The sequence below is a fragment of the Entelurus aequoreus genome, linkage group LG23, assembly GCF_033978785.1.
Source record: "Entelurus aequoreus isolate RoL-2023_Sb linkage group LG23, RoL_Eaeq_v1.1, whole genome shotgun sequence".
Lineage (NCBI taxonomy): Eukaryota > Metazoa > Chordata > Actinopteri > Syngnathiformes > Syngnathidae > Entelurus > Entelurus aequoreus.
Genome location: NC_084753.1, coordinates 24,765,200 through 24,788,855, shown reverse-complemented (window position 1 = coordinate 24,788,855; position 23,656 = coordinate 24,765,200). Strand labels below are relative to the sequence as shown.

Genomic DNA, 23,656 nt, shown 5'->3' with positions numbered 1-23,656 from the left:
TCCCATAAACTTCTCCAAATGAGTTAACGGCATCGATGCATGCTGACCACAACTATATTTAGCATGTAGTCAGCCTGTGCTATGTTTATAAAATTCTTATTTTAAACTAGAAAAATACAGTTATGCTATGAAGAACAGTAAACCCCTTAGTACTTCTCAGAAACTTGTTGATAAAGGAGACCTTTCTGCTATGGACTTTAGGGCAAACAAAAAAAAAAATATGAGAAAATTCCTAGAAGTCTATGGCTGATAAAAAAAATAGTGAGGATTAATTAGCAAAGAGTAGCAGAGAAGACAAGCGGTGTCTCAGGATTGTTTTTCATGCTCAACACAGCAGTTTGCATGCAGACAAATGAGGGCACAGGCAGGGAAATAATGAGGCAAGGGAAGCGTACGAGGAGGGCAGACGCTGCGAAAAGGAGCGCCTTTAGCCAAGAAAAGCTCTTAAAAATTAATACGCCGTTCTGAATTCTTCCTGAGCGCGCTGAATAATTGAGAGGCGTCTTTGAACGCGGCCGAGAGGGAAGTCTGTACTCTTTCATCGGGACATTTTATTCCAATTAATAATATGTAGGCAGTGTTTTGGTTTTTCAGGCTTATGCGCTTGATAAAGTTCCCGAAATACTCGACATAAGCAAATAACCTTGGGGGTCTCTAATTAGGGGTTAAAAAAAACATTGGCATTCACCTTCTCATGTAGTTTTATCTACCTCTACTTGCGCTTTAAAATGTTGGTTACTCTCCTCTCCTCAAACACATTGTTTACCATGAACTAGGGTTGTACGGTATACCGGTATTGGTATAGTACCGCGATACTAATGAATCATATTCGGTACTATACCGAATCTAAAAAGTACCGGTCTTCCACCCCCCCAACCCTCCGTCGTCGTCATGACATTTCTGGCTTACGAACAGACAAGCATTTTCGGCAACGCACACACACGGAGTACTTACAAGCAGACACAGTGTGTGGACAGAAAAAGGAAAATGGATGCATTTTGGCTTGAAAACTAATGATAAATGTGAAGTTATAACACTGAAACGCCTTCAGGAAGAGGTGCTTTAAGACATGGCTAGCTAGCTAGCGACTAAAGTCCAGCCCCAGTCGGTAGTGTTTTAGCTACTTCTAAATCACTAATCCTCGCCTCCATGGCGACGAATAAAGTATGTTTCTTACAAGGATCATCCCTGCAGGACGAGCAATAGCGAAACATGCTTCACTACACACCGTAGCTCACCGGCGTCAAAATGTAACAAACGCCATTGGTGGATCTACACCTGACATCCACTGCGATGATACAAAGTACAGGAGCGTATCTAGTCGATACTAATATTTGCAAAAAATAACAACGTTTTCCAGTTCGAATGTTATGTATCTTGTCTTTGCAGTCTTTTCAATTGAATATAGGTTGAAAAGGATTTGCAAATCTTTGTATTCTGTTTTTATTTACGATTTACACAACGTGCCAACTTCACTGGTTTTGGGTTTTGTAAACACCCCAGCTTTAACTACAGGGTTCATGGTATGCATCTTTAGTGTTCAGTGTCAGTAAGTTGTTTACAAATTAGTGCGTTACACTGTTTTCAATCCCTTTGACAAAGTTCTAAATGGTTCTCTGTCACTGTGTATCAGTCCTGTGATTGACTGGTGATCTGCAAATGGTGTGTATCCCCCACCCCCTTCCCCCTTTGCTCTAAAAGTCAGCTAGAATAGGATTGAACCCCCCACCCCCATCCTTTGGGACATGGTGCATAGTTGTGTGATATAAAAGTCCACTGTGCCCATTGATTGCAAATGGAACCAGAACAGAGCCTACAGGCTGACTGCGCTGGGTGACACCATTCAGTCCTTTGGAGGGGTGCCTGGAGCTGGTGGGTTCCCATAACCCAGTAACCCCACCACCCCCCCATCCATATTGGCCTCACACACCCTCACAAACCACTCCATTGGGAATCACAGCCAGAGGGCACTTGTATTACACAATTTTCAGAGAAAAAGCTTGTTAATGTCCCTCCCTCCATGGAACAGTGTCCACACTATCTAAGCAAGACCTTTTAAATTAAGCAGTTTTTCCCCCTTCCAGGTGTTCCCCCCCACCCCCCGAGATGCTTTAGAGCAGGCATATTCAACAATTTAATTGTTTTGGGGGCCACATGTCCAGAAAGCTACTTTCACTCCTATTATGTATTCCGTAGAAAGAGCATCCTTTACATTTGATATAAATGATATTCTATATGCTAACATTAGAGCTTTTAATACTATCGTTATATCGTGATATTTGTGTCTGCAAATTTGGCAGCGACAAGCGAATAAACGTGTTTGTGATACAATGTAGCATTCTTGCTGACGGCTAACGTCTCTCCACAGTGCAAAGCAAATTCTAAGTTGGCAATCCTCGCCTCCATGGTGGCAAACAAACAACGTTCCATACAAATAATAGCTAAACATGGTAAACAAGCTTGATATTTTGGGTGTAAACAAATGTGGGCGGAGCGATACAAATATCAACAGTAACGATACCAAGTAGCATAGAATCAGGTCAGATCAATATTTTTTAAAAACAAAAAATATATAATTTATTGTTTTTGGTATTGTTATTAAAATGGGGAAATAAGTCCCTGGACTTTAAGGGCAAAAACGAACGGATTACATTTTTCATTTAAATTGTTACACCGCCATTTTTGTCTGATTATAATTATAATTCAAAATGCCTTGTTGCTCCAGTTGGACTTTCTCTGCTTAAAAGCCGCGACTGTCCTCTTAATATTTGCACATTTTGTTGATATCTGGGAAATATTAAAGTTACATCCACATCACAGACCTGCTGACAACGCTCCAGACAATATATAACACATATATTACTTTAATTTGTTTTCAAGTAAAACAAAAACCCTTATTTTCAAGGTTTGGCGGTTATGAAAATGCCGTGGTGGCACGCCATATTCAATTACATTAAGCGGAAACCCTGGCATATGTCCGTAAGACACACAGAAGGCTTTGTAACTAATTTTAAAATGGTTCGATTATCATTTACATGCCAAATAACAGATCAGGATTCAGAGTTTAGGCCAGGGGTCCCCAAACTACGGCCAGATCCGGCCCGCCAACGTCCAAAATCCGTCTCCTTGACGCTCATATTGTCTAAAAACGCATTTTCTCATCAATAACGTGACATCGCGCTCGCGCCGCAGTGTCTTGCGAGCGAGGAATATACTGTATATATATATATATATATATATATATATATATATATATATATATATATATATATATATATATATATATATATATATATAAATAAGAGATATATTATCGGCCGATAAATGCTTTAAAATGTAATATCGGAAATTATCGTTTTTTTCATTATCGGTATCGTTTTTTATTTTAATTTTTTATTTTTTTTTTATTTTTATTAAATCAACATAAAAAACACAAGATACACTTACAATTAGTGCACCAACCCAAAAAACCTCCCTACCCCATTCACACTCATTCACACAAAAGGGTTGTTTCCTTCTGTTATTAATATTCTGGTTCCTACATTATATATCAATATATATCAATACAGTCTGCAAGGGATACAGTCCGTAAGCACACATGATTGTGCGTGCTGCTGGTCCACTAATAGTACTAACCTTTAACAGTTAATTTTACTCATTTTCATTAATTACTGGTTTCTAGGTAACTGTTTTTATATTGTTTTACTTTCATTTTTATTCAAAAAAATGTTTTTAATTTATTTAACTTATTTTATTAATTTTTTTAAAAAGGACCTTATCTTCACCATACCTTGTTGTCCAAATTAGGCATAATAATGTGTTAATTCCACGACTGTATATATCGGTTGATATCGGTATCGGTAATTAAAGAGTTGGACAATATCGGGATATCGGCAAAAAGCCATTATCGGACATCCCTAATATATACTGTATATATATACACACGTTAGGTCAGGAAAAAACAGAGGCTATTTCATCCCTACAAGCCGGTTTCGCAGGTTTCCCTGCTCTTCAGGGGATTTTATAAAAAATATAAAAAATTTAATAAATCCCCTGAAGAGCAGGGAAACCTGCGAAACAGGCTTGTAGGGATGAAATAGCCTCTGTTTTTTCCTGACCTAACGTGTATATATATATATATATATATATATATATATATATATATGTATATATATGTATATAATATATATATATATATATATATATATATATATACATATATATATATATACATACTGTATATATATGTATATATATATATATGTATATATATATACACATATACATATATATATATATATATATATATATATATATATATATATATATATATATATATATATATATATATATATATATATATATATATATATATATATATATATATATATAATAATTTTTAATTTAAATTTTTTTTTTTTTGTCTTAAAAAAATACAATCATGCGTGCTTACGGACTGTATCCCTGCAGACTGTATTGATCTATATTGATATATAATGTAGGAAACAGAAGTATTAATAACAGAAAGAAACAACCCTTTGTGGGAATGAGTGTGAATGAGTGTAAATGGGGGAGTGAGGTTTTTAGGGTTGGTGCACTAATTGTAAGTGTATCTTGTGTTTTTTATGTTGATTTAATTGAAAAAATATTTTTTTATTATTTTTTTATTTTATTTTATTTTTTTACATTTCTTGTGTGGCCCGGTACCAATCGATCCACGGACCGGTACCGGGCCGCGGCCCGGTGGTTGGGGACCACTGGTGTAAAGCACGTCGCCACTGGACTCTAGAGCAGTGGAGACGCCTTCTCTGGACTGATGAGTCACGCTTTTCCATCTGGCAATCTGATGGACGAGTCTGGGTTTGGAGGTTGCCAGGAGAACGCTACATTTTGGACTGCATTGTGCCGAGTGTGAAATTTGGTGGAGGAGGAATTATGGTGTGAGGTTGTTTTTCAGGAGTTGGGCTTGGCCCCTTAGTTCCAGTGAAAGGCACTTCGAATGCTTCAGGATACCAAAATATTTTGGACACGTCCATGGGATGACAATTCAAGTTCATATGTGAGTAAAGGCAGGTGGCCAAATACTTTTGGCAATATAGTGTATGTATACATATACAGCCCGGCCCTCGGCCAAATTGTTTTAACCCAATGCGGCCCCCGGGTCAAAAAGTTTGGGGACCCCTGGTCTACGCCATTCCGCCCATACCCTTACTAGCATAACTAAAGAAGTCGAACAGATGACTACTGACAGCATCCGAGGAAAACAAGCCACAGCAACACCTTAGTTACATATATCACTTTATGAAAACAAATGTAAAAAAAGGAGAGCACTTAAAGGGAAGCCATGAGGAACGCCTCAGTTATGTAAATCCCAAGTTCAGTTTAAAGCTAGCAAGGTTAAAGGATCTGCCAATGAGTGGTCCAAGTTCCGATTGCGAAGCCATTCAAATAACCGTCCAAATGACTGCTATCCAAACGACGTCTATAGAAATGATTATGTCTCCATGGTCTTTGCAACGTGGCATCCTCCCTTGGCCGTGAACCCTGAAGGGTTAGTCATGAAACCTTTGGTGATAAGTCTGAACATGACCAGACGAGCGCGGCCCATGCGTCCGTACATGTCCGCCTGCCTGCATGGGGAACTATGCCAAGGTTGAAAACACGTGGAGGACGCTCAGCTGTTGGGAGTTGTTGGAAAGCGAGGGGGTGCGGCGTGTCGTCCTAATGTGGGCGCGTAGCGCCGTTAGAGCCTCGTAAAGTTGACTTGGAGAATAGAAGAGTGTGTGTGTGAGTGTGTGTGTGTGTGCGTGTGGTTGTGACATAACTCGGTCTTGGCCTGTGATGGGCAGCTGCTGGGAAAAGGCAGCCAGTTACAGCGGGGTTCAGTAACACCAGATCACAAAGTTCACCTCAGCCAGGAATACTTTCTCACACACACACACACACACACACACACACACACACACACACACACACACACACACACACACACACACACACACACACACACACACACACACACACACACACACACACACACACACACACACACTTGTGCACGTACATAAATACACACAGGTGCAGCTAATCTTCTGATTAAAGACACACACACTTTCACACAAACCCACTGAGTGTTTCAGGCGCGTTTACAAGTGCTATTTTGAGATCCACCCCCCCCCCTTCGCGCTTCTCTCTTAGCACACATTTCAGCAGCTCCAGACTGGATCTGCCCCTCTTGGACAGAACTCCACTTGGGGGGAAAAGAAGAAAAAAACGGGAAAAAAAACAAAAAAACGGCGGTGCTATTAAAAAAAGAGATGACTTATCCAAGCCTGGAAATATGCAGTGAATGCAGTCGGTGGCAGGGTCAAAACATCCAAATCCACTTGATTTATAAAAGCACTATTGGCAAACAAAGTGGTTCTGGAGTGCTGCACATACAAACACAATAAAAAGTTATTCCATTGAAAGCATTTGAAATAACAATGGATAAAATATTGAAATCAATCAAAAAATCAAAACACCAAAATGACTCAAGACAAATCAATAAATAAAATCTCATTTAAAGGCCATTAAAAAGTGGGTTTTAAGTCATGTAAAAGCATTTGCAAACATTCTAACATTTAACATCTGCCATGCTTGTTTGTTACTATGAAAAGTAACTTAAAACAACGTTTTAACAATTTCAGGACCACTTGGGGCTTTGCTCGATTTTGCGGTCTCCCGCAATAAAGTAGCGCTAATGACCACACCCCCCCTCCGAGAGACATGCTAACAAACAACAACAATGGAGGACAGCAAGGGTCTCCAGTGTTTACTTCTGTGAAGAACACCAATCCTATCCAAGACCAGACTGTCGCAACAAGCAGGGGCGGTGCACCAAAAATTCTGGGACCCCATACACAAGACCCTGAACCCCATACACAAGACCCTGAACCCCATACACAAGACCCTGAAGGGCCCACCCAGCTCTGACCTAAACCCAACTCACACAAAACTAATTACATGGATTTTGTTAAAACTAGCTTTTTAAAACACATTTAAAAACTTTAACTAGGTTTTGACTTTTTAAAGATGGTATTAACATACCTAAGTGAACCCCTCTAAATATATTTTTTTAAGTTGTGTTTTTTACAAAAATGTGCCAACAAATTCAATACAAACGTGGCAAGAATATGTTTGTAAATAATCATATACCTGTCACTATTCACTTAAATGCAAAATATGAAATCTGTTAAGTTTCCCTTTAGTGCACAGGTGTCAAACTCAAGGCCCAATCTGGCACGCCATATAATTTAAAGTGTCATTTAATTGGTCCACAATATCATATAAGCGTCCCGTTACATCATTTAATTAGCCCGGAATATCATACAGTATACGTGGCCCGCCACATCATTTAATTGGCCCGCTACATCATTTAATGTAGCCCGCCACATTATTTAATTGGCCCGCAATATCGTTTAACACGACCCGCAATATATTTTAAGTGGCCCGCCACTTCATTTAATTGGTCTGCAACATCATTTAATTGGTCTGCTACATCATTTAAAGTGGCCCGCCACATCATTTAATTGGCCCGCTACATCATTTAAGTGGCTAAACACATCATTTAACTATTACACATTCATTAAATACTATTACTGTGATTATTGGTGCCTTTCACTGCCCTTAAAAAATTTAAACGCCTCTTCAACTATAATCAAGAGTCCTTGAACACACCCGAGCTATGTGCTGCGATGCAAAAGTGAAACTAATACATACGTTTCTCCTAGATAGAAGAAAGGTAGAAAAATACATAATCTATCATCCTTAAAGGCAAACTTTGATGATGTTACGACGTCCGTGTTGCGTAAACTGTTCATGCTAGGTTTGCAGTTAGACATTTTTTTTATTTGATTCAAGCAACCTTATTATTGCACTTTTATGGCACCATTTATTTTATCTGGACATTTCTGACAAAATCTTCAAACTTGACAAAAGCCCCACAGTGTTGCAATGAGCAACCAGCTAAATATGCAGAGAATACACTAAGTGGCGCAGTCAAATATTTATTTGTGTTGCGCTGGCTTGTCATAACCTACTTTTGCAGCGGTTAATGCTCAACGGACAGAGATATGGAGCGGAGTGACGTAAGGTGGAACCTGGGAGAGAAACCAAGCGGGATTTGCACAGCAAACGTCATCAAAAAGGCTGCATGTGCACCAACCACAGTCAAACTTTACAGTCTTCAAGGGTGAAATGAGTCAAAGGATCGTAACTTCTGCTCCGAAAGTTCTTTACGTGTGTGAGTAATTGTCCCCAACTGCACAAACTTTGTATGAAGAAAGAAAGAAAATATGCTTTGCTACACGTCTTAAAACAAATCCTGGAGTTTGACCAACTATTTGCCAGTCGGCTACAGACAAGTCAGTGTCATCATTTCCTCGGCGAAGAGGCTGACCTAGCATGATGTCGCTGTAAAAACGTGTCGTTAGCGTTGTGGTTCAAAAGCTGCGCTGGCGCTGCTAACGTTGGCGGACAACAATCAAAACAATGTGATGCAGGGGATTTATTATGTTGCCCATAGCAACAGTGTGTATATACCAAACTAAGAAGCACTGAGGGAACGCAAACCCTCGCCAGACCCTAAATCCAAAAAGTCCTGAATCCAGACCGTAATCAAGACTGGAACTTTTTGAACTAACAATGGAGGACTGAAAGAAACGGGATAAACCCTTTTTTCGGTCAACCACTCTCTATGTCTCTGCGGGTGTGGGCGCTAGCACACACATACACAAAGAAGTTGGGCCTCGTAACTTAAACGTAACATAACTTAACGTAGTAGTTCCTTATCCCATTTTAGATATTTTGTGAATGATGAAAATCCGCCCTAAACTTTTTGAGCTATCAATAGAAAGAAACGGAGTGAACTCTTTTGTCAATCATCGACTCTCTTTGTCTCTGCGGGAGGAGGCGGGAATGCTGGCATACATACACACATACAGAAGTTAACACATGTAACATAACGTAAAAGTTTGGTTATAATGCGCCCTTAACTTATCTATAGATAGAAAACGAGTGAACCCTCTTGTCAATCATCCATTTTCTTGGTCTCTGCGGGAGGAGGTGTGGATGCTAGCATAGACACACACACACAGAAGTTAACGCTTGTAACAAACGTAAAAGTTTGCTTAAAATCCGCCCTTAACTTTTTGAGCTATCTATAGAAAGAAAACGAGTGAACCCTCTTATCAATCATCGACTCTCTTTGTCTCTGCGGGAGGAGGCGGGGATGCTAGCATATACACACACACACACACACAAACACACACACACACACACACAGACGTTAACACTTGTAACATAACGTAAAAGTTTGATTAAAATCCGCCCTTAACTTTTTGAGTTATCTATAGAAAGAAAACGAGTGAACCCTCTTTTCAATCATCGACTCTCTTGGTCTCTGCGGGAGGAGGTGTGGATGCTAGCATATACACACACACACAGAAATTAACACTTGTAACATAACGTAAAAGTTTGCTTAAAATCTGCCCTAAACTTTTTGAGCTATCTATAGAAAGAAAATGAGTGAACCCTCTTATCAATCATCAACTCTATTTGTCTCTGCGGGAGGAGGCGGGGATGCTAGCATATATACACACACACACAAACACACACACACACACACACACAGAGACGTTAACACTTGTAACATAACGTAAAAGTTGGATAAAAAAAAAAATCCACCCCTAACTTTGTGAGCAATCTATAGAAAGAAAGAGTGAACCCTCTTGTCAATCATCACCTTTTTTTGTCTCTGCGGTGGGAGGCGAGAATGCTAGCATATACACACACACAGAAGTTAACACTTGTAACATAACGTAAAAGTTTGATTAAAATCCGCCCTTAACTTTTTAAACTATCTATAGAAAGAAAACGAGTGAACCCTCTTTTCAAATCATCCACTCTCTTTGTCTCTGCGGTGGGAGGCGGGGATGCTAGCATATACACACACACACACAGAAGTTAACACTTGTAACATAACGTAAAATTTTGATTAAAATTTGCCCTTAACTTTTTGAGCTATCTATAGAAAGAAAACGAGTGAACCCTCTTGGCAATCATCGACTCTCTTTGTCTCTGCGGGAGGAGGCGGGGATGCTAGCACACACACACACACACACACACACACACACACACACACACACACACACACACAGACACACACACACACACACACACACACACACACACACACACACACAGACGTTAACACTTGTAACATAACATAAAAGTTTGATTAAAATCCGGCCTTAACTTTTTGAGCAATCTATAGAAAGAAAACGAGTGAACCCTCTTATCAATCGTCCACTCTCTTTGTCTCTGCGGTGGGAGGCGGGGATGCTAGTATATACACACACACAGAAGTTGAGGCTCGTAACGTAAAAGTGAAATTTTGGTGAAATTACGCCCTTAACTTTTCGAGCTATCTTTAGTGAAATTTAAAAAAACAAACAAACAAAAACCCAGAATAACCCTCTCATCAGTCATCCACTCTCTTTGTCTCTGTGGGTGGAGGCGGAGCCACTAGCATACACACACACACAGAAACATAAACATAAGTTATGTAGTGGAAAATATCCGGATCAGGCCCAAACTGTTGTTATTTTTTTTAATCCCATTTCGGACGTTTCCTGAAAGTTTGGTGAAAATCAACCACAACTTTTTTTGTTATGCTGCTAACTAGCTAGTTGCTAACTAGCTAACTATTACGTAAAATCAGGGTGCAAAATAGCGCTTCTTGGAGCCCCACTCTGTCTGCGTTCAATAGCATTAAAGCAGGGGTGTCCAAACTTTTTCCACTGAGGGCCGCACACGGAAAAATTAAAGCATGTGGGGGCCATTTTGATATTTTTCATTTTCAAACCATAACAAAATATATGCATTTTTTATTTATTTTACCTTTAGGAGTCCCGGGGACCGTAAAGGGTCTCAGTCATTAAAATGTTAAAAATAAGTCAGATTATTATTATTTTTATTTTTTTTAACGCTTACAGTAAATCTCTATATCAACTTCAAGTTGATATAAAGTAAGACAAATTAAAAAAAACATTTTTTATGGCTTTTCTGTCAAAAACAACTTAGTTTTTTATAGTAAAACTGAAATATGCAGTATTTAGTAATTAGAGCCCTAAAAGATCAATAATGCAGGAAACCATTGATTTTAATTATTTCATATTTTTGAGTAATCACAGTGAAAAGATAAATACAAAATCACTAAATATATTTGGGATCCAAAAGGTGCCCCACTCATAAAGTGATACATTTTTATTAGGTTTTTCTTTTACTTTCAACACTTACGTTACGAGATCAACTTCAGATATATCTGTCGATTTTATGCTGGAACTATTATTTTGTTGGTTTTATGCGCTTTTGTCAAAGGAAACTTTGATGTTTTTTTATGGCTACTACACAATATATGCAATATTTACCACATAAAACATTTTAAAAGGGAAATATTTGAAGTAATTGGAGCCCTGAAAATAATTCATTATAACATGGATTTTTTGTCATAATTTTTTTTTTTTGAGCAATGGCAAAAAAAGAAAAATGAAGAAAGACAAATGAAAAAAAAAACAGCCTGCATGGCAGCTTTTGTGTCAACATTGCAACTTTTTCTCGTTAGATTTCACCTCATTCCACTTTTTTTAATGTTCTTTTTTATTTTTACAATAGTATTTCCAGAATGTGTAAACAATTAGCTGCGGGCCGCAAATGGCACCCGGGACGCACTTTGGACACCCCTGCATTAAAGCTACGGCATTTTTGGGGGCCACGCGCTACCAACACGCTATTGCGTAAGCGCGAACACTTTTGAAAAAAAAATAGTAGAACATGGGATTTGTCTTCACTTATCAGTGATGATGTCGTAACAACAACAACAAAAAGGACTGCCAAGATTTACGGGCAGAACACGCGCAACACTAAACCCCCCACCCCCATGCCCGAAATTCCAGGAGTGACAGTGAACCTGGCTTTGACTCAGTGGCGCTACACACACACACACACACACACACACACACACACACACACACACACACACACACACACATAAACATCAGTCATTGCCAGATCACATAGCACACTGCCCGTGGGAATGCTCCCCCAGGCTGGACGGGGTGTTAATCACGCCCCCCCACCCCTTTCTGTGCCTCGTTTTTGCTTATGACTTAATAAAAGGGGCGGGGCCGGCAGATCCGTGCCTTTAAAAGCAGCTTTACACTGAAAGGTTCCCCGCAGCCCAGTTATGTAATAATCCCCTACCCCGCACCCCCATGCTTACCTGACAAAAAGAGACCGGCAGTTCCCTGTCAAGGTTTACATACCAAACTGTAAACATGTGTACATATGTACATAAAACTGTACTTTAATGACCTCTTTGCCGTCCTATGCTGTATTCTTGTTTACATTCCCGCCCCTCGTCTCATTTAAGGATTATGACGTCCCAAACGGGCGTCGTGCGGCACTAAATAGGCTGCTGTGTTTCCAGACAAACCGGTTACAACGTCTCTTTCTCTCGCCATTTTTTATTCCCTAACTCCAGGCTGTGAGGACTGTCATGCACATGGCTCGCAGAGGAGAGGAACAAAGAAGCTCTGCACTCACGTCATCGCCGGCCACAACATTAGGCACGGTTGAAAGATACTGAAACTAAGGTTATTGTTACCTTTTTAGAATGCATTGCATCATACTAGGGCTGCAACAACTAATCGATTAAATAGATTAAAATCGATTATAAAAATAGTTGGCGATTAATTTAGTCATCGATTCGTTGGATCTATGCTATGCGCAGAGGCAATATATATATATATATTTTTTTTCTTAAATAAACCTTAATTTATAAAATGCAACATGTACAAACAGCTGAGAAACTAATCAAAATAAGTATGGTGCCAGTATGCTGTTTCTTTCAATAAAATACTGGAAAGGATAGAAATGTAGTGTGTCTCTTTTGTCCGATTATTAATCGAAGTAATAATCGACAGAGAGGGGCAGGGCTTTCTACCGATCACCACCCGGTGGTGAGTTGGCTGCGATGGTGGGGGAGGATGCCGGACAGACCTGACAGGCCCAAACGCATTGTGAGGGTTTGCTGGGAACGTCTGGCAGAGTCTCCTGTCAGAGAGAGTTTCAATTCCCACCTCCGGAAGAACTTTGAACATGTCACGAGGGAGGTGCTGGACATTGAGTCCGAATGAACCATGTTCCGCGCCTCTATTGTCGAGGCGGCTGATTGGAGCTGTGGCCGCAAGGTAGTTGGTGCCTGTTGTGGCGGTAATCCTAGAACCCGTTGGTGGACACCGGCGGTGAGGGATGCCGTCAAGCTGAAGGAGTCCTATCGGGTTCTTTTGGCTCATAGGACTCCTGAGGCAGCGGACAGGTACCGACAGGCCAAGCGGTGTGCGGCTTCGGCGGTCGCAGAGGCAAAAACTCGGACATGGGAGGAGTTCGGGGAAGCCATGGAAAACAACTTCCGGACGGCTTCGAAGCGATTCTGGACCACCATCCGCCGCCTCAGGAAGGGGAAGCAGTGCACTATCAACACCGTGTATGGTGAGGATGGTGTTCTGCTGACCTCGACTGCGGATGTTGTGGATCGGTGGAGGGAATACTTCGAAGACCTCCTCAATCCCACCAACACGTCTTCCTATGAGGAAGCAGTGCCTGGAGAATCTGTGGTGGGCTCTCCTATTTCTGGGGCTGAGGTTGCTGAGGTAGTTAAAAAGCTCCTCGGTGGCAAGGCCCCGGGGGTGGAAGAGATCCGCCCGGAGTTCCTTAAGGCTCTGGATGCTGTGGGGCTGTCTTGGTTGACAAGACTCTGCAGCATCGCGTGGACATCGGGGGCGGTACCTCTGGATTGGCAGACCGGGGTGGTGGTTCCTCTCTTTAAGAAGGGGAACCGGAGGGTGTGTTCTAACTATCGTGGGATCACACTCCTCAGCCTTCCCGGTAAGGTCTATTCAGGTGTGCTTGAGAGGAGGCTACGCCGGATAGTCGAACCTCGGATTCAGGAGGAACAGTGTGGTTTTCGTCCTGGTCGTGGAACTGTGGACCAGCTCTATACTCTCGGCAGGGTCCTTGAGGGTGCATGGGAGTTTGCCCAACCAGTCTACATGTGTTTTGTGGACTTGGAGAAGGCATTCGACCGTGTCCCTCGGGAAGTCCTGTGGGGAGTGCTCAGAGAGTATGGGGTATCGGACTGTCTGATTGTGGCGGTCCGCTCCCTGTATGATCAGTGCCAGAGTTTGGTTCGCATTGCCGGCAGTAAGTCGGACTAGTTTCCAGTGAGGGTTTGACTCCGCCAAGGCTGCCCGTTGTCACCGATTCTGTTCATAACTTTTATGGACAGAATTTCTAGGCGCAGTCAAGGCGTTGAGGGGGTCTGGTTTGGTGGCTGCAGGATTAGGTCTCTGCTTTTTGCAGATGATGTGGTCCTGATGGCTTCATCTGGCCAGGATCTTCAGCTCTCGCTGGATCGGTTCGCAGCTGAGTGTGAAGCGACTGGGATGAGAATCAGCGCCTCCAAGTCCGAATCCATGGTTCTCGCCCGGAAAAGGGTGGAGTGCCATCTCCGGGTTGCGGAGGAGACCCTGCCCCAAGTGGAGGAGTTCAAGTACCTCGGAGTCTTGTTCACGAGTGAGGGAAGAGTGGATCGTGAGATCAGCAGGCGGATCGGTGCGGCGTCTTCAGTAATGCGGACGCTGTATCGATCCGTTGTGGTGAAGAAGGAGCTGAGCCGGAAGGTAAAGCTCTCAATTTACCGGTCGATCTACGTTCCCATCCTCACCTATGGTCATGAGCTTTGGGTTATGACCGAAAGGACAAGATCACGGGTACAAGCGGCCGAAATGAGTTTCCTCCGCCGGGTGGCGGGGCTCTCCCTTAGAGATAGGGTGAGAAGCTCTGCCATCCGGGGGGAGCTCAAAGTAAAGCCGCTGCTCCTCCACATCGAGAGGAGCCAGATGAGGTGGTTCAGGCATCTGGTCAGGATGCCACCCGAACGCCTCCCTAGGGAGGTGTTTAGGGCACGGGGAAGACCCAGGACACGTTGGGAAGACTATGTCTCCCGGCTGGCCTGGGAACGCCTCGGGATCCACCGGGAGGAGCTGGACGAAGTGGCTGGGGAGAGGGAAGTCTGGGCTTCCCTGCTTAAGCTGCTGCCCCCGCGACCCGACCTCGGATAAGCGGAAGAAGATGGATGGATGGATGGATGGATGGATAATAATCGACAGATTAATCGATTATCAAATTAATCGTTAGTTGTAGCCCTACATCATACGAGGGTCGGTAACCCGCATAGCGTCGCCCTAGTGGCTCCCTGGACCTCTTTCAGGGATGTGTGAAAATGGAAAAAAATGAAGAAAATGTTTTGTTTGTTTTAATATATTTTCTGTAGGAGGACAAACATGACACAAACCTTCCTAATTGTAAGAAATCACGCTGTTTATGGTAAACATGCATCACTGATGAGAGGATTTGCAAGCACCGTTTTGTCCTACTAATTTCAGCGATCCTTGAACTCATCGTAGTTTGTTTACATGTACAACTTTCTCCGACGTTGCCACAGGAAGACATGTTTTATGCCACTCCTTCTCTGTCTCATTTTGTCCACCAAACATTTTATGCTGTGCGTGACTGTTGATTTTATTGATTTGCTGGAGTGCTTATCAGGCATATTTGGTCAATCAATGACTGCAAGCTAATTGATGCTAACATGCTAATCAAGCTAGCTGCATGTAAATATTGCATCATTATGCCTCGTTTGTAGGTATATTTGAGCTCATTTAATTTCCTTTACTTATGTCCTCTGTGTATTTAATTTATATTTTCATGTCTCATGACACATTATCTGTATGTAATATTGGCTAAATTTGTCATAGTTGTTTTTGTGCCATGTTGTTCCGGACCACAGCAAACGTTACCCAGCTTGCAAAGATTGTAATAAATCCATTAGAAGAAGACAGCCTGCCTTTTCCTTAAACTTGGACACACACATTTATACTATTGGCCATTCTGAGCCAGTAATTTCCAGAAGTTAACTCATCCTGTGAGAAGCCTCCATTTTACTAATATTTTCCAATGTTGCAAAAATGTGTAGAATAAAAATTTAAATACAACATTTCTGTCAACGAAGATCTGCGTCAGCCTTTGATAGTAGGCTATAATAGCTAATATAGACACTTACATCATGTGTTGCCTTCATTATAACACTTATATAAAATGTTTAAAACTATTTTGATAGTAGGCCAAAATAACTAATATAGACACTTACATCATGTGTGGACTTCATTATAACACTTATATAAGACTTTTAATTTTTTGCAGCTCCAGACAGATTTTTTTGTTGTATTTTTGATCCAATATGGCTCTTTCAACATTTTGGCTTGCCGACCCCTGAACTAGGAGGTTAATATGATGCAGTCTTGCACCAATGCAAATGTTCTATCAATGCCTAATTTAATGCTTGAGTGCAGTAGCTCCTAAACTTTTTTAACCAAGTACCACTTCAGAAAAAAATGTGGCTCTCCAAGTATCACCGTAATGGCCAACATTAAAATAGAGTAGCGGAGTAGGCAACAAGACAGATGTTTTATTTAACAAGTGTATTTACATTTTTGGCCACTGTAACATCACACACAGTTTGAACAGTAACACTGTGTTTCAATGTAGGAAAAAAAATCACTGCACTTTAATCAATTGATTTTTTGGCGTACCAATGAGTCAAATTCAAGGCCCGTGGGCCTAATCTGGCCCGAAAACTCAATAAATGTGGTCTACCATTACATTTTGATTTGCCCCGTCAAACAATTCCAACGTGGCCCGCCACTTCATTTTATTGTGGCCAACCATATCAACTTATGTAGTCCGCCATATTACTTTATTGTGGACGGGCCACTTCAATTTAAGTGGCCCGTCCAATAACTTTAATGTGGGATGCCACGTAATTCTACAGTGGACCGCCACGATTTGACCGTTGAATTTTGGTCATTTTTCCAACCAATATTGTACAACATAAATACAATGTGGAAACAACATGCTTTTTGATGACGTTTATTCAATGTCAGGTTGTGACGTTGATTTGACCATTACATTTGGGTCATTTTCCAAACAAATATTCTACAACATAAATACAACGTTAAAACAACATGCTTTTGGATGGCATTTATTCAATGTCAGCTTGTGACGTTGATTTGACCATTGAATTATGGTAATTTTTCCAAGCAATATTCTACACCACAAATACAACGTTGACACAACATGCTTTTTGAAGATGTTTATTCAATGTCAGAATGTGACATTGATTTGACCATTGAATTCCGGTCATTTTCCAACCAATATTCACCAACACAAATACAATGTTGAAACAACATGCTTTTGGATAACTTTTTTTCAATGTCAGGTTGTGACGTTAATTTGACGATTGACATTTGGTCATTTCCCAACCAACAACGTGGATTCAACTTTAGACATCAAAATGTGGAATTACATTATCTCCCACGGCACACCAAACAATATCTCACGGTACACTAGTGTGGTTGAAAAACACTAGACGAGAGCATTGTTTTTCAACCTCAATTGTTGGATATGACTTTAAACCATAACCAACCATGCATCAATAAAGCTCTTGTCTCAAAGTAGGTGTACTGTCACCACCTGTCACATCACGCCCTGACTTATTTGGAGTTTTTTGCTATTTTCCTGTGTGTAGTGTTTTAGTTCCTGTCTTGCGCTCCTATTTTGGTGGCTTTTTGTCTTTATTTGGTATTTTCCTGTAGCAGTTTCATGTCTTCCTTGAGCGATATTTCCCACACCTGCTTTGTTTTAGCAATCAAGAATATTTCAGGTTTTTTTAGCCTTCTTTGTGGGGACATTGTTGATTGTAATGTTATGTTCGGATGTACATTGTGGACGCCGTCTCTGCTCCACAGTAAGTCTTTGCTGTCGTCCAGCATTCTGTTTTTGTTTACTTTGCAGCCAGTTCAGTTTTTGCTTCGTTTTGCATAGCCATCCCTAAGCTTCAATGCCTTTTCTTAGGGACACTTGCCTTTTGTTTATTTTTGGTTTAAGCATTAGACACCTTTTTTACCTGCAAACCATCATCGTCGTTCCCGACATCTACAAACAATTAGCTACCGGCTGCCACCTACTGATATGGAAGAGTATTACACGGTTACTCTGCCGAGCTCTAGACAGCACAGACACTCGACAACGGCACATTATTTGCGGATTATAATTACTGGTTTGCAAAAAATATTTTTAACCAAATTAGGTGAAATTACATAATCTCCCATGGCACACCAAATAATATCTCACGGTACACTTTTTTGAGCCAAAGCACATTTTTTGCGTTATAAAAATCCATAGGCACACCACCAGCAGACATCATTAAAAAATGAAACTCAGCAGCCGATATTGACAATAAAAAGTCGTTGTCGCAATTGTTGGATACGACCATGCATCAATATAGCTCTTGTCTCAAAGTAGGTGTACTGTCACCACCTGTCACATCACGCCCTGACTTATTTGGAGTTTGTTGCTATTTTCCTGTGTGTAGTGTTTTACTTTTTGTCTTGCGCTCCTATTTAAGTGGCTGTTTCTCTTTACTTGGTATTTTCCTGTAGCAGTTTCATGTCTTCCTTGAGCGATATTTCCCACACCTGCTTTGTTTTAGCAATCAAGACATTGTTGATTGTCATGTCATGTTCGGATGTACATTGTGGACGCCGTCTCTGCTCCACAGTAAGTCTTTGCTGTCGTCCAGCATTCTGTTTTCGTTTACTTTGCAGCCAGTTCAGTTTTTGCTTCGTTTTGCATAGCCTTCCCTAAGCCTCAATGCATTTTCTTACGGGCACTCACCTTTTGTTTATTTTTGGTTTAAGCATTAGACACCTTTTTACCTGCACACTGCCTTCCGCTGTTTCCGACATCTACGAAGCAATTAGCTACCTGCTGCCACCTACTGATACGGAAGAGTATTACACGGTTACTCTGCCGAGCTCTAGACAGCACAGACACTCGACAACGGCACATTTGCGGGTTATAAATACTGGTTTGCAAAAAATATCAGGTGAAATTACCAGACAATATCTCACGGTACACTAGTGTGGTTGAAAAACACTGGACTAGAGTATATGACAGCAGCACGATAATGCTACTTTGATGCATTATTCTAACAATATATGCATATTTTCAGGGGTGTGTAATTGCCATCATCTTGGAAGGAGACCCTGATGACAGTGTTGTGTGTACACGCCACATGCTTTTTGTTTTTGTTTTGCTGGAGGAAGGAGGGGGTGCTGGGTGAGTGTGTAGTGTGTGTTTCTTACCTTCCATCCTGCAGAGCTGTTGCTGTCTCCTTTGTCCTTAAAGTAGGGGATGGATCTCACCATCCACTCGTAAATCTGCGACAGCGTCAGTCTCTTGTCCGGGGTGCTCTCGATGGCCTTGGTGATGAGGTCGGCGTAGGAGAGGTTCCCCCAGGCGTTCCGGCGAGACGACGCCTTCCTCGGGGTCTGCTGAACGGCCAAGCCGCTGGGGGTGAGCGCGCCGGAGGCGGCCGAGGGAGAGTGCGCGGAGCGCGGCGAGCCTCCGCTCTCCTGCCCGGGGGAGGAGAGCGCGCCGTCGGGGAGCGGGCTGCTGCTGCTCCGGTCGGACGCGTTCCCACCGACCGCCATATGCTGGTTCGCGCCGTCCTCCTCGTCGTCCTCCTCCTCGGGGATGATGTCGTTGCTCTCCGGCTTCACGGCGCCCGAGTCCGGGCGTGGAAGGGGCCAGGTGCACGACCTGGGCCGCTGCTGCGGCTCGAAATCCGGGTCGATGGCCACGTCGGGGAGAGCCGCCTCGGCCATGATCTCCTCGCGAATCGTCGGTTTCAAAAAAAAAAAAAAAAATGAAGTTACAGGCGAAACCTGTCAAAGTCGCGTCCCATGAATGCGCGCTCCCGTTCTTTGTTGCTGTTCCTCGTGCCTGTGGATGACATTGAAAAAAAAACCTAATTATGACAACCCTTCAAAATAAAATAAATGACCTTACTTGTGGAGCAAAGCTGACTGTTCCGGTTTTTTTTTTAAAACGCTCCGGGTGACCCAGAAAGAAGTCGTCCGCACGCCATCGCACCAAGTTCAACTCTTGCTCGCTTATGTGGAAGAACACTGCCGACTTTCTACTGTATCTGCCCTCTCCACACACACACACGCGCGCATGCATGCATATACACGCACACTTCCACGCACACGCGTTTATCACGCAGACAGACACAAGCGTGCGAGTGGATCAAGGTCCAGCCCCCAGTGGATCCTGTGCAGGGCGACGCCTTTTAAAGAGACAGTGCAGCACAGGAACACGCCTCAACATGTCAGAGCAGGGGCGGAAAAGGTGCTTTTAAAGTCAATTGCTGGATTACATTTGCTTCTACATTGACATTAAAATGTTTTTATGGCTACTAGAAATAGTTGTTTATATGAACATTGAGGGATTATTGACAATACTTAAGTTAAAGTGCTGGAAATGAACTATTTCTGTGACAAAGTAAAATAAAACATTTGTGCAGATTGTGATTTTTTATTGGCACTGTCTGCTATAAGAAGACATGTTTTTATCACCCGTAGAAATAATTTAAATCATCTGAAATAAATGTAATTGGTGCCTATTCAAACATAAAACATGTCCTTTTATTCATGTATTTATTTTTTTGTTAAATTTAGTATATTTACTTTTTTTTTTTACATGTATTTATTTATTATTAATGTAGTACATTTAAAAATATTGTATTTATTTATTTGTAAAACGTATTGCATTTAAACAAATATTTACTATTATGTTTTATGTAACATGCCTTTTAAAAAGAAAAACTGACTTTTAGATAAGGAATATCGTAAACAAATTGGAGCTGTCAAATGTTATTTTATCTAAAAAAAAAAAAGTTTTTTTAATGTAACATCCCCTTTAGAAATAAAAACTAACTATTAGAAAATAATTATTGCATAAAAATTAGGGCTGTCAAATGGCTTTTTCCTCAAACAGCACAATTGTGACACATAACATGCCTTTTTAATATGTACATGTATATACATGTATGTATACAGTATATGTATATATGTATGTATGTATACATATATATGTATATATGTATATATGTATGTATATATACATATATATCTACACATGTATTTATTTATTTATTAAATGTATTTCATTTTTAAACATTTCTTTTTTTTTTATTGTAACATGCCTTTTAAAAAGATGAAGTAACTTTTAGATATTGTATGCAGATTAGTTGTCAAATTTAATTGATGTGTTCCCCTCAAACAGCACAATTTTAACATACAGTATGTTATATAACATATAACAAGAAATATTTGTAAAGTATAAATATATATATGTGTGTGTGTGTGTGTGTGTGTGTGTGTGTGTGTGTGTGTGTGTGTGTGTGTGTGTGTGTGTGTGTGTGTGTGTGTGTGTGTGTGTGTGTGTGTGTGTGTGTGCGTGTATATATATATACATATATACACATCTACATATATATATATAGATGTGTGTGGGGCGGCGTGGCGAAGTTGGTAGCGTGGCAGTGCCAGCAATCGGAGGTTTGCTGGTTACTGGGGTTCAATCCCCACCTTCTACCATCCTAGACATGTCCATTGTGTCCTTGGGCAAGACACTTCACCCTTGCTCCTGATGGCTGCTGGTTAGCGCCTTGCATGGCAGCTCCCGCCATCAGTGTGTGAATGGGTGGTGAATGGGTGAATGTGGAAATACTGTCAAAGCACTTTGAGTACCTTGAAGGTAGAAAAGTGCTATACAAGTATAACCCATTTATTTTATATATATATATATATATATATATATATATATATATATATATATATATATATATATATATATATATATATATATATATATATATATATATATATATATATATATATATATATATACATATATATATGTGTGTGTGTGTATATATATATATATGTATATGTTTATATATGTTAATTTTTTTATCATTATGTAGTATTATCCATATTTTATGTCTTAGATGCTAAATATTGTATACAAATTAGGGCTGTCAAAAATAACACGTGCCACAGCGTGCTTCAAATATCTGGCTTTATTTATATTATTATTTATTTAGGCATATTCTGCAACATTCTTGCCCTAAATTAAGCACATTCAAGGATGAAAATGGCTGAATTAAATAAAAATATCAATACTATAGTAGTATTGGCCACTGATTGGCTCAGCCTCAGGCAGCGTGACTATATTGGAATGAAAAAGTGTAAAGGTGACTAAAAGGTGTCATTTATTGAGGATGCCTTTGAAAGATGGAGACGATTGAAGGCGGAGAAGATTTTTTCATCTGACGCCAAACTTGCTAATTTCCTCCTTGGTAGGTAAGTAAGGCATTTACGTTTTCTTATTACTTGCAATAAATGGAAATGGACATTTTGTATGTAAACAATATTGTCCAATACAGATCTTGTCTAACAAAGCTAGTATGTTCGTGCAATGAATGCTTAGCGAGATGGTGCTTAGATCCTGGTGTAATGCTTAGCCGTTAGCCTGTATGTCGATGTGTATTCGAACTGACAGTGCAAAATATATGTTCAACAAATAAAACCTATATGGATATGGGTGGTGTCAGTGCCTATTTCCTTCTCAATATGCTGAGGAAATGGGTTCCAACATTAGCACGGCTGTCATCATGGCAATGTGAAACGTATGGAGACAGCCAAATCACTTGATAAAATAATTTCTCATTCGTGTAGCCTATAGACCAGTGGTTCTTAACCTGGGTTCGATCGAACCCTAGGGGTTCGGTGAGTCGGCCTCAGGGGTTCGGTGGAGCCTCCACCGCGGAGGTCAAGACACACCCGACTCATCTTGTAAATAAAAACTCCTCCCTATCGGCGTACGAGGATACCCCCAAACAATGTTCCCTCTAATTTTCCATCTGATTTGCAGGTGTGTAATTTGTTGTGAGTTCATGCACTGTGTTGGTTTTGTTCTTTGAACAAGGTGATGTTCATGCACGGTTCTTTTTGTGCACCAGTAAAAAAACCGTATAACTTTGTCTTGAATTAAAAAAAATTTTTTAAAAAATATTTCTCTAAAGAAGGGTTCGGTGAATGCGCATATGAAACTGGTGGGGTTCGGTACCTCCAACAAGGTTAAGAACCACTGCTGTAGACATACCTTGGTAAAATGTCTCCTCTTTAGTTTTGGGCGTACATTAGGTTGCTAAGCATGCTCTACTTATTTTCACCAGTATAATCATTGCTAGCAGTGGTAGTAGTTCATTTTAGTCTTTGTTTCCTGATAGTACTAACAATAATCATATGATTGCCATTTGTTGTGATATTGTACGCAGGCATGACGTACTTTCTTAATTTCTGTTTAAAATTTGTTCGTTAGGGATTTGTTATTGACAAAACGCTTTTCTATTCAGCTGTTATGTTCCCAGCACCTCAACCCCTAGTAAGAGGCAGTGGAAGTTTGAAGTTCCCTGGAGTAGCCCAGTCGATCGAGCTGGATTCGTCTGCGTATCTGGCAACCTCAGTCACTGAGCGAGGGAGGGGACTACAGAATTTTGACCATGATTTCAGTACCATTTCTG

At 40.8% G+C, this 23,656-nt stretch overlaps 2 protein-coding genes across 6 annotated transcripts in view; one reads left to right on the top strand and one right to left on the bottom strand.

Annotated features, from left to right (window-relative positions):
• LOC133640921 (forkhead box protein O3B-like) overlaps positions 1–20,302 on the bottom strand; it is a 70,486-nt gene extending 50,184 nt beyond the window's left edge. Inside the window, exons 1-2 of one of the 3 annotated variants that reach the window (XM_062034624.1) lie at positions 20,074–20,302; positions 19,368–20,007 (exon numbers count right to left, since the gene is read on the bottom strand). In XM_062034624.1, the coding sequence (XP_061890608.1) occupies positions 19,368–19,889 (522 nt within the window). In that variant the 5' untranslated portion in view covers positions 19,890–20,007; positions 20,074–20,302. Of the gene's footprint in view, positions 1–17,496; positions 20,008–20,073 lie in introns of those variants that run through there. The other 2 variants (XM_062034625.1, XM_062034623.1) reach the window with 2 other exon arrangements.
• The window catches only part of fndc4a (fibronectin type III domain containing 4a), a 242,634-nt gene that overhangs the window by 165,370 nt on the left and 53,608 nt on the right, over positions 1–23,656 (top strand). The gene's annotated exons all lie outside the window — the stretch shown is intronic.